At 48.0% G+C, this 12,018-nt stretch overlaps 1 protein-coding gene across 2 annotated transcripts in view; it reads right to left on the bottom strand.

Annotated features, from left to right (window-relative positions):
• agla (amylo-alpha-1, 6-glucosidase, 4-alpha-glucanotransferase a) overlaps nucleotides 1-12,018 on the bottom strand; it is a 44,443-nt gene that overhangs the window by 15,610 nt on the left and 16,815 nt on the right. Inside the window, exons 12-27 of one of the 2 annotated variants that reach the window (XM_085378485.1) lie at nucleotides 11,779-11,966; nucleotides 10,468-10,591; nucleotides 8,077-8,240; nucleotides 7,893-7,994; nucleotides 7,274-7,429; nucleotides 7,028-7,178; nucleotides 6,215-6,339; nucleotides 6,017-6,129; nucleotides 5,800-5,934; nucleotides 3,607-3,737; nucleotides 3,385-3,521; nucleotides 2,380-2,513; nucleotides 2,068-2,243; nucleotides 1,895-1,997; nucleotides 1,670-1,793; nucleotides 706-807 (exon numbers count right to left, since the gene is read on the bottom strand). In XM_085378485.1, the coding sequence (XP_085234611.1) occupies nucleotides 706-807; nucleotides 1,670-1,793; nucleotides 1,895-1,997; nucleotides 2,068-2,243; nucleotides 2,380-2,513; nucleotides 3,385-3,521; nucleotides 3,607-3,737; nucleotides 5,800-5,934; nucleotides 6,017-6,129; nucleotides 6,215-6,339; nucleotides 7,028-7,178; nucleotides 7,274-7,429; nucleotides 7,893-7,994; nucleotides 8,077-8,240; nucleotides 10,468-10,591; nucleotides 11,779-11,966 (2,165 nt within the window). Of the gene's footprint in view, nucleotides 1-705; nucleotides 808-1,669; nucleotides 1,794-1,894; nucleotides 1,998-2,067; nucleotides 2,244-2,379; nucleotides 2,514-3,384; nucleotides 3,522-3,606; nucleotides 3,738-5,799; nucleotides 5,935-6,016; nucleotides 6,130-6,214; nucleotides 6,340-7,027; nucleotides 7,179-7,273; nucleotides 7,430-7,892; nucleotides 7,995-8,076; nucleotides 8,241-10,467; nucleotides 10,592-10,818; nucleotides 10,943-11,778; nucleotides 11,967-12,018 lie in introns of both variants that reach the window. The other variant, XM_085378484.1, reaches the window with a different exon arrangement.

The raw sequence follows: 12,018 nt of genomic DNA, 5'->3' as shown, positions 1-12,018 counted from the left end.
GATTAATAAGAGGAGCAGCTCGTTAGGATCGTGGTCTTTGTAGTTTAGCCTCCTGTTGGGTCAAAGGTTACACATCAGCTAGCTATGACGGTATGTCAGTGTGCGAGTGCTGACTGCTTTGTTAAATTGTTTGCAGTGTTTAGTGAAGCCCTGAGATAAGCATGCCGCCTGAAAATGAACTTAAGGAAAATATTTTCAGTACTGTGCAAAAATCTTGAGCCACCCCCTCATTTCTTCATATTTTAGGGACAATAGGTGCAGAGATTCATTTAAACGTCCAGAAATACAGTCAAACAGCACAAAGTGAGTATTTGGTACGATCCCTGTAACACAGCCTGAACAGCTCGTCTAAGTAACCCTAAAGAACATTTCTCTGTTCCACTCAGTCATGATGATCCCACACGAACGCTTCATGAACACAGTCTGCATCCTGTTGTACACAGGGCCACAGTCACTGGTGTCATGCCTGACTGTGCTTACAGAGGACAACTTGGACCACAAAGTCCAAAAGACCTGGTGCCACTGATGTTCCTGTCACAGCTCAGCCTTCTCTGCCCGTTTCCCTTAAGAACGGCGTAGAAATGTAGAGAGACTAATACTGGCTGAAGGGCCAGGGGTGAGCTCCAGCCTGAGGTGTGTGTGTGTGTGTGTGTGTGTGTGTGTGTGTGTGTGTGTGTGTGTGTGTGTGTGTGTGTGTGTACATACCACCTCTCCAGGTTTACAAGGCTCGCAGTCATCAGTGGGGTACATGCGTGTGACAGGGCAGCTAAGGATTTCATGCCCTCTGGGAACCTGGGTAGTGTAGTCCTGAACACAAGCACGAATGCACAAAGGTGTTTGTTTAGACACAGATTTAATGAGCAGCTTGAAAGTTAAACATTGACGTTTAGCATCATTGATCCCCCATCTCATTGAAGGGCTTTCAGTACTGTTCCACACATGAAGTTTTTAAGTCCTCACTCCGGGCGCCGTACCCTCACTCCTCACTCGTACCCGCACTCCTCACTCCCGGCGCCGTACCCTCACTCCTCACTCCGGGCACCGTACCCGCACTCCTCACTCGTACCCGCACTCCTCACTCCCGGCGCCGTACCCGCACTCCTCACTCGTACCCGCACTCCTCACTCGTACCCGCACTCCTCACTCCGGGCGCCGTACCCGCACTCCTCACTCCGGGCGCCGTACCCGCACTCCTCACTCGTACCCACACTCCTCACTCGTACCCTCACTCCCGGCGCCGTACCCTCACTCCCGGCGCCGTACCCTCACTCCTCACTCGTACCCTCACTCCTCACTCGTACCCTCACTCCTCACTCGTACCCTCACTCCTCACTCGTACCCTCACTCCCGGCGCCGTACCCACACTCCTCACTCGTACCCGCACTCCTCACTCGTACCCGCACTCCTCACTCGTACCCGCACTCCTCACTCGTACCCGCACTCCTCACTCGTACCCGCACTCCTCACTCCCGGCGCCGTACCCTCACTCCTCACTCGTACCCCCACTCCTCACTCCGGGCGCCGTACCCTCACTCCTCACTCGTACCCCCACTCCTCACTCTGGGCGCCGTACCCTCACTCCTCACTCGTACCCGCACTCCTCACCCCGCGCGCCGTACCCTCACTCTGCTCTCTCTTGTTTCTAGTTTAAGTTCACAGCAGCTCCCACCTGGATGCACTGCAGCCACCACCACACAGCGTCCCTGCAGTTGTATCTGGCACATCGACCCTCCCCCAGCAGGTTGGGGATCAAACCGTGGCGCAATGTCCCTGCAAAGGCCAGGATGATGTTGCTATGGAGACCATGATAAGGAATTTAGTTTGTAAGGAAATGTAATATAATTAATACACTCGTGTGTCATGAGAATCAGATGAGGTGCACGGGGCCACGCACCGAGCCTCGACGTGTCTACCAGTGAGGAGCAGCAGTCCCCTGAGAGCGATGAAGGTGTCTCTGCCCCAGCAACGGAAAATCCCCGCAGAGAAATGAGGAAGACCTGACAAAGAGACGTGACTCAAAACAAGATTTCATCGGGAAACACAGCATCAGATGTGTGTGACTGTTACCTGCAGCCAGCGAGGCGCAGCACTGCTCCTTCTGGCCCGTGATTGGACTGATGCGGTACGGGACGTCGTCTAATTGAGCAGAAACAGGAGGCAGAGCAGGAAAGCGTCCAACGCTGCACATCTGAACCGAACCGAGCGCCAGGTGACGAACAAAGGTAGAGCCGTTCTGGACAAAGCTGTTTTCAGACGGAGGACAGGTACACGTCATCGCTCGACCGCAGCGAACCGGACTCAGAGATGAAGATGAGCTGTACACTAACATTTCAGTACAACAAAGAGATCTGCTGTGTCGACAGACACAGTACAGCCTACCTGGACATGAGTTTGTAGGTGGCATCGAGGGCTGTGGTGTAGGTGGAAACTAGGATAGCATCAAAGTAGCAGGGGATGAGGTAGCGGGGCATGTGTTTGAGGAAATTAAACATGGCTGCCAACCAGCGACCCACCTGCAGACACACAGAAGATGAAGACTTGTGTCTGACAGAAACAAGCAGCCGTGTTTGAGGAAGAACGAGTATAAGGAGGAGACGCAGGAAGGCTCAGTACTCAGCAGCACCTGCCTCAAACAACTATGGTCCAGGGCAGGGACAGAAATATCTAAGCTTGTGTCTCAGTCAGCTGGGTCGCACACGGGCCTGAGCAAATGACTCGGTAGCATTAGCACTTTGTAGGATTAGCGCTTTGTAGGATTAGCGCTTTGTAGCTAGCAGCCTGTGAGTTCAGGTTTTTGGAGCACAATTTAAGGAGTCAGTCATGTTGCAGACGTTTCCTCCAGTGCTAATGTGGATTTCATTGAGCTTTAGTCAGCTTAGGCTTTTAACTTATTTTAGTGTTAGCCGACTAAATATCATTAGATTGTTGGAGAGTATAAAGTTTGTCATGTTTTTACCAGTGACAGTTTACAGAGTCTGTATGCACGCTTCTCTTCTTCTGCAGTACTGACTTTATGGGGTTTCATGAGAAACAGTATGGCAGATAGTCGTTTCACTTCCACACACCCTCCTTTATGTTCATCTTGTTTTTATTCGGTGATTAAAGTCTCAAATACATTTCATCCATTCATGGTTTTCTGTCATGTTTGTTCTCAAACAGCTGCTCCAGTCCTTTAGCACACTCAGTATTTCATCGTTATCTAAATGAACATTAGTGGCGATTCCCTCCGACAGAGTCTCTGAAGTACTGGGACCAACAGGAACAGGAAGAATGTGAAAACTGCACACAGAAAACTCAAACCCAGAAGCCGGCGGCCTGTGTGAGGTGGCCTGTGGTGGTAAGAGGTCATCACAAACAGGAGCCTTAAACCAGTCCCAGTCTCACCTCTGCCAGCGGCCCCTCCCTGTGCATCAGCCTATTGGCGACGAAGTCTATGAGCCAGTCTCCGTCTCTGAGGTTGGCACACAAAGGATGGCCCAGGTCGTTGTTGGGACGAACATCAGCAAACACAGACATCAGACCTGCAAACACAGCAACACTTTAGTAACACTCATTTGGTCTCCATCCTAGATGAGGTACAGACTGGACTGAAGAACATAAAGTTACCCTGAAGTCCTGCGTATTTGAGAGTTTCCCAGCCTGGGATACTGTAACAGCCTCCGCCTTCCTCTTTTTCCTCCGTGTCGCAGCAAAACAGCAGGACATTCATGTCTGCCAGCGTCAGCTTAGACATGAGCCTGTTAAACACAGTCTCAATAAGAAGCTGCTACAGGCCATCACCTAAAGCTAAAAGCATGAACATAAACAGCAGCGTTCATCTATCCCGTCACATTTCCCTGATGATTTTATGTTCCTACTAACTGATGGATGATCAGAGTACAGCAACCTACTAATGATGTGACTGACACCTGTTTGACAAGTCCTGGTTTTACACCATAGCTCGTGACAGCTGGGGCCCGTTCTTCGTACGTCGCTTACTACATCCAAGATCAAATGACACATCCAAGATCAAATCATCGCGCTAACCGTGAGCTCGCTAATCCGGTTCCCCGAACACACCTGCTGTTGACGATTACTACAGCTGGACGCAGTAATGTGACATCACTGGGTGTCGTAAAAGGGGCTACGCATCGATAGTAGAAACATTGATCGGCAACCCTCTGATTGGTCGGCGAAAATGTCGAAGGAGCGCGCTCGGCTCGGTATTTTTCGGCAGCAGAGCAAGAACTCCTGAGTGAGGGATTTCAGGAGTTTCAGAGTTTAATCAGAACGCAAGGGAACACTGCAAAGGCTGCAAAAGGAAGGAGAGAGGGCTGGCAGAAAGTTGCTGACAAATTAAACTCGTAAGTAATTTAATAATAATAATAATAATAATAATATATTGGATTTATATAGCGCTTTTCAAGGCACCCAAAGCGCTTTACAATGCCACTATTCATTCACTCTCACATTCACACACTGGTGGAGGCAGCTACGGTTGTAGCCACAGCTGCCCTGGGGCAGACTGACAGAAGCCAGGCTGCCATATCGCGCCATCGGCCCCTCTGGCCAACACCAGTAGGCGGTAGGGTAAATTTATTGTATTACACTATATTATCCAATATTATATTACATTATATTATGTTATATTATATCCCCTTACACATTAGAGCCACAACAGGACCCACTAGAACATGGGAACAAGTAAAAGTGAAATATAAGAATATTCTACAGAATGGTAATATTTATCACTTATATTGCTTTTCGTCTCTAGGAAAGAGACCCTGAAATAATCTGTTTGTTTGTTCATAACAGCAACCAAGAAAAGGGCAGAGCAAAAAAAAGACAGATGGTGGTCCTGCACCCCCTCGTCAACAAGTTAGTTAAGTAAATAATACCCTCACGGGAATATCGATATCTCTCAATGAGCACACTGTCGCGCTGAGCTAAAGGATCCTGTCTATCCCGCAATATACGCTGAATTCTGAAAACTCTCCTTATCAATCTTGCACCTTCCGCAATGGGCTGCTCGCGTATACGGACAGGACATGGCTGCGACAGGCTTCCCAAATCCACCTTCGCTTTTATAGCCGTGGTCTCTCATCTTGATTACACAAAGTAATTTGCAATTACTACTCTGAAATATGAATTACATCTGTAATAATCACATACATGTAATAGAATGTTAATAGTACATTTCCCTTTTTTAGGAAATGACCTGTATGTATCTGTGTGAAATCAATAAAAGGATCAAGTGCTGCATTATCTTTAGTTACATTGATAATATTTATTTATGGTGAAACAGTGGTGGAATATCGCTGTTGCTTTCGTATAAATGAAGCGGACATACCTGCGTGGCCGCGATCTAATCCTGTTTACATAAAGTAAACCTGCTCCCGAGCAGGTTTACGCTTACGGCTCTGTTGCTATGACAGCAAGTCCCGGATGAGCTTCGGGGAACCGACTGATCCAGGATCACGCGAAATCGTCAACAATCTAATCCGGCTAACCTACTTAGCGAGGTACGAAGAACGGGCCCCTGGTATCCAATTATATCCATCAAGCTATGACGACAAAAGCGCTCAATCTTTGGGTCTGTGTGGGTACAGAGTATGTAAGAGGTGTGTGTGCTAGCAAAAATACTGTACTACTAACAGGATGAAGTACTCTGCATATCTGTGTGTCTGATATACTAGCTTCACCTTTCTGAGTGTACCCTGCAGCTCGCACCGTTGCATCTCATCTTAGCGAGACACGTTCTGTCAGTCCCATTTCATCCATACCACAAAAAGGCCTGTGTTGAGTATGTGGTGTGCTCACTGTGCCAGGGGCTTCTTCAGTGCGTCTGGTGGGTTTTCATCTGCTACGCTGCCTCTCCTGTACTTTGGGCTAAACTGGGACAGATAGTACCTCAGCAGTCCCACCAGCTTCTGGGCTTTGGGATCCAAACTGACCCTGACAAGGAGAGAAAAGAGAAACGCGAGTCTGAAAAGTGACCATAACATACAATCACGCGTGACGTTTGTGTGTGTGCTACCTGAAGGCGATGATGCTGCCGGGTGTCAGCTTCTGGAAGGTGATCTCGTGCACAAACTCTGAACGCCCTTTTGACGTCACTCCAGCTTTCTTCATCACTGTACTCTCATCCAGCTGTGCACACAGCAGAACCAGTTTAACACCGTCCGTCTGCCACTAACGCTCAGAAACACACCTGTGTTAAACACGACGCGCTCACCGAGATGTGCTCTTTCATTTCCACTGTGTATTCTGGCATGCCGTTGATGTAGTTCTCATCCTTCTTATATTTCCCGGTGCTCCTTTCCACCATCCTTGCCTCCAGCACCACCTCCTCTATTTTCCCTGGGAGAGGGAAAAGGTGGCAGCATGCACTGTGAATCCATCCAAACTACACACCTAACATGTTGTGACAAATTTTCCAGATCCGACTTTGCAGGTAACACACACACACACCATATGCACTGCCTTTATGTAAAAATGTGTTCTCAAAATACACTGAAAACAATAAATAAGTAAAAGTCAGTATCAAGTAATTATGGTCCTCATGTCTCTGAACAGGACAGACTCTGGGCTCATCCAGTTCTCATGAGAAGCAGGGAGAATTTCATGGTTTGATGCAGATGTCGAAGGTGTATCAGTGTGGGACCATATCTGAGACCAGGACAGCGTTTTTAAACCAGGATTTTATCGTCTGCATCTCTTCACATATTTAGTACTGTTGGGTTACAAGACTGAACGGGGTCCTATCATGTTGTTGTTGATGTGTGTGGCTTGCAGCAGCAGCGCTGCAGCCGAGTGTGCACAGCAACGTGAATAAAGAGATGCTGCAAAGCATGAACGTGCACCCGGGTCTGCTAGCAGTACCTGATCTGAGTGAGGAGCGCACTTGTTTTCAAATGCAATGATAAGATTATTCAGATCCAACTAATCGAAAAAAATAAATCAATGAAAATAATAAAAAAAAAACAAACGTGGTGGGTGTGCACAGCTGCACTAAGATTCAAAATCCACAGTAATGATGTTGTTCTACCAGGAATGAACATGGGCGGGACACTGGTGCTGTACTGGTGGGTTTTGGGATCCCAGAAGGCGGTCCTGCTCACGGTTACCACAGACTGGTGGGTGCTGGGACAGTGACGAGTCACTGCAACGATGTCTGCATCCACCTGGTCCACGTACACCTGGACAGGAGGAGTTGGACAAACTGTACCAAAAGGTTTTAGCATCGAAGCATCGGCTTTAGCACAGAAAGCACTTCGTGTGTGTGTGTGTGTACCTGTGTGAATCCCTGTGTAGCTAGCTCCTGGTGCAGCTTGTTTACTGCCCGTTTCCCAGCTACGATGCCGGTACAGGAGCTAACCTCACCAGGAGAGGATGGGACTGCTGACGGGTTCCACTTGGGATAGAAGCGCTCCTCCTTCACCACAGAGATCTGTGCACAGGTAAGCATGGAGTCGGTGTGTGCTCTTATTGCAGCGCCTCTCACAGGGCCTCAAAGTAACACTTTTATTTTCTTTATTTGATGAACTGCCTCGTGAATTAGCACTATTTAAACTGGAAGTATAAAGGAATGAGGGTTGACTTGAAATTTTGGATTTTATTATATATGTGACAGATTTATCCAGTGAATCTAAATTCACTGGAACATCAGCATTAACAAAGGAAAAATCCAAAACTATAAAGTGAACTTACGATGTATGTCTGTCATGTTAAGTTTGCTTCTGCTGTTTTAGATTCTAAAGACCGTTTGTGTCCACAAAAACTCCACAAAGGACCAAAGACAGGCTGAGCTTGTGTTAATGAGCAGTTAGGCACATTTTTACAAATACGCCCCATTATTGGAGACTTTGTTCTGTCGTGTTCAGCAAAATGCTGTCAGATAAATATATAATAACCTGATGTGGCACCAGTTCATCGTATCCACGGGTGGAGCCAGTAGCGCAGCACGCCATGGCCACGATAGCAGAACTGGGCAGAGCGTCGAAGGCTGAGCGGAGCTGTAAACGACACACCCGACAATTAACCATCGTACAACAGCTCGACTCCAAGCTCACTGTCAGCTGATCTCAAGAGACCCACCTGGATAGGACACTCGTTGTCATGGGTTACATCAAGAAACATGGCGTGTGCAATGGAGGGTGTCAGTGGGCGGAGACTGGGCTGAACAAAAGCTCCTACTGGCTCACCGCCGTAACGATACACCAGGCGGCCCTCCTCGTGGCTGTCACCAGCTGACATCGCCTCTGATGATCGAGTGAAGGGGGAAAACCAAAGTAAGCGCTCGCAGACACAGGTGGACACACGCCATGCTGCATCACTGACAGGTGAGCTCACACACTCAGTTACATTTCAAATCAAATCACAAATCAAATCAAATCACTTTTTATTGTCACATCACATGTGCAGGCACACTGGCACAGCACATGCGAGTGAAATTCTTGTGTGCGAGCCCCACAAGCAACAGAGATGTGCAAACACAACAACACAAACGAGCAAAATACAAGAATGGCCAACCTGAAACTATTAAATATATGTACAATATATAATAGTGTATGCATTTCTGGATGTGTATACTAAATATTTTCCTACGTGTGTGTGTGTGTGTGTGTGTATATACACATTTTTACAAATTAAATAGTAAAAAAAATAAAATAAAATAATAATAATAATAATAATAATAAAATATATAATTATTATTATTTTATTTTATTTTTTTTACATTTGTTTCCATGTGAATCCAAACTGAGTACAAATGACATCAGAACCATGATGGGGATGAAAAGTTGAATCTGTGCAAACGGTCCAGCAACATCCATCCATCCATCCATTTTCATCCGCTTTATCCGAGGCCGGGTCGCGGGGGCAGCAGCCTAAGCAAAGAGGCCCAGACCTCCCTCTCCCCAGCCACCTCCTCCAGCTTATCCGGGGGAACACCAAGGCGTTCCCAGGACACGCTGGAGAGATATAACCTGTCCAGCATGTCATGGGTCTGCCCCGGGGCCTCCTCCCGGTGGGACATGCCTGGAACACCTCACCCAGGAGGCGCCCAGGGGGCATCCTTGTCAGATGCCCGAACCACCTCAGCTGGCTCCTTTCGATGTGGAGCAGCAGCGGCTCTACTCTGAGCCCCTCCCGGATGGCCGAACTTCTCACCCTATCTCTAAGGGAGAGGCCAGCCACCCTTCGGAGGAAGCTCATTTCTGCCGCTTGTATCCGCGATCTCGTTCTTTCGGTCACTACCCACAGCTCGTGGCCATAGGTGAGGGTAGGGACGTAGATCGACCGGTAAATTGAGAGCTTCGCTTTTACACTCAGCTCCCTCTTCACCACGACGGACCGGTGCAGCGTCCGCATTACTGCAGCTGCAGCCCCAATCCGTCTGTCGATCTCCGGCTCCCTTCTCCCATCACTCGCGAACAAGACCCCGAGATACTTGAACTCCTCCACTTGGGGCAGGAACTCATCCCCGACCCGGAGTGGGCACTCCACCCTTTTCCGGCTGAGAACCATGGCCTCAGATTTGGAGGTGCTGATCCTCATTCCCGCTGCTTCACACTCGGCTGCGAACCTGACAGTGCGAGCTGGAGGCCCTCACCCGGTCACCTGATCATAACTGCACAGGGTTGTTGGAGTTTATCTGGTTTGATTCCAGGATTTGACAGAGTTGTGTTTGTCAGTGGGTCACACAGCTGTGGATGAAGATCCATGAAAGCCGTGACTTTGGTAACCTGCACAGAGTCACGCAGGCCTGCAGTGTACACACCTGAATAATAAACACCTGCGTTTTGTGTTTGCCTGTGTTATCTTTGTCTAACATTTACATTTGTTTCATGAAGTGTGAGAAATGTGCAAAAAATGTGGAACCAGGAAGGAAGCAAACCAGGACACAGTTATTACTGTGACCTCCAACAGGTGCAGCTCTGTGACGGGGTTTGGTGCAGTGGGGTTTGGACCTCACTACATATTAAAGCTACTTCCTATACAAGTAGTTTTTAGTACCACAACTACAAGTACTGAAAGATGTCACTGAATGCCAAAAAAAAAATCTAGTTATAATTCCTGAGTTTACATTTTTGGTTTTTACTTCAAGCTTTGGGCGTGCTCCAGGAACAGCGCCACAACAAGCAGAGTTCAGCACGACTGAAATGTGGCTGATCTCCCCTTCGATGCTGGGATGTCCAGAAGTGCTCAGAATTCATTTCGGATCATCTACACAGCACGCTCTGACTTCATCACAGGCTCCACACTTTGTGCACAATCCCAGCTCATCACCAGTGACGAGAGCAGGACTCCTGGAACAGCTGAGCTCTCAGCAGTTTCAGGAGTCTGAATGTGTTTACATGGATTTATTCAAGCTGACTTGAGGATGTTCTGAAGATGTGGAATTGATACAAATATTTAAACATGAATGAAGTCAGCAGTTAACGAACATGCTGTATTTGTAGGTGTGTTATAGACACGGTACTTTACCTCGTATGAGTGATGTAATCCCTAGCTTGGTAACAAAGACATTATCCAGCTCCTCGCTGCCGGTGAACAGCTCAGCCACCACATACAGGTCAGGACGCACCGTTCTGGCCACATCCAGCATGAACTAACAAACCACAGCATGACAAACCAGTGCGGGGGGGCATGCATGAAAGAAAGATTGAAGGAGGAAGAGGAGGAGAATGAAAGTGAAGGGGACTCAGCCAGTTAGAATGGTGCAGTCGTGCAGTCAAAGAACACACGGAGAGGTGGAGTGTTTGGAGACATGCAGAACAATGCAGTGGGGAGAGAAGAAAGACAGTCACACATTTAGCTTGCACATCAGTGCTGTACCTCGTATGAGACTGCTAATTCCCAGCCGGTTAACAAAAACATTGTCAAGGAGCTCGCTGCCTGTAAAGAGCTCAGCTATCACATACAGATTGGGTCTGACCGCTCTGGCTGCGTCTAACATGGCCTGGACGACAAACATCACGGACAAGGAGAGAGAGAGCTGCTGTTAGCAGGGACACGCTCACACGGGACAACATGGCTGTAATGACGCTGCGTCTTCTCTTTGTACATGCTTGAACTCAGCATTAATCATATTTGTCACTACAGTTAGGACCGTTACAGTGTAGCACAGACGTCCTGAGATCGTTTCACTGAATCTCACTGATAATGCGTGTCGAAGCAGAAGGGTGCGCCACAGCAGCATTTGCTCGCACCTGGACTAGACTCACTGAGGCCACATCACAGTATTACTTCAACACTTGCAGATGGAACAAGCCGGCTCTCAAATGGAGCCGAAACCAGAACAAGTTCCAGAAGGACACGGTGACGTCTGGAAATACAGTTAACACGCTAAGAAGTGGCTATCCTTCCAACATCCTCTGCAAAACACAAGACAGCCAGGACATCCAATAATAATTTGCCTGGGTTATTTATATGGTGGCTACTGTAACAAAGCCCCAAAAATTCAGACCCCTCCCACAGGGCGGGTCAGCACAGGGCCACACAGCGACCTCTCTGCTGTTATCACAGATGTCTGTCTATTCAAACTGTGGCACATCAGTGATTTAAATAAACACTTTCATGCTTTGAGACTAACACAAACATGTCGTGTGTCCTCGACATGTCTGTAGAACAGTTCAACAGTGACGTTCGGCCCCAGTGAGGCATCAAACATATTTCTAACATGTAAGCCTGCAGAACAACTTTACTGCAACATGGAGCTAAAGTGTTACGTGTCCTGGATTTAAACGTAGAATAATTGACATGAAGTGTGTGATGTACAGTGAGGTGTGGCGATACCTCAGCAACATGTAAAGGTGTGGAATGGCAGTTGTCCAGGCGGACTCCGTGGAAATACTTGGCTGTGATTTGCGTGTATTTCTTCATGTGATCCCACAGGTAGGGACAGTTGTCAGGCGTGTTGCCGTATCGTAGTTTGACACTGTCACCCCAGGCGATCAGCTCCCGACGAATGTACACGTTGGAGCCTTTATGGAGCAGAAGCACTTCAGTACTGATACGGTCACTTTATTACTCCCA

This window comes from Diplotaxodon limnothrissa, linkage group LG18, assembly GCF_057381915.1.
Source record: "Diplotaxodon limnothrissa isolate DT_005_m linkage group LG18, D_limnothrissa_male_GT1.1, whole genome shotgun sequence".
In the NCBI taxonomy this organism is placed as follows: domain Eukaryota; kingdom Metazoa; phylum Chordata; class Actinopteri; order Cichliformes; family Cichlidae; genus Diplotaxodon; species Diplotaxodon limnothrissa.
This window is presented reverse-complemented; position numbering and strand designations above follow the sequence as displayed.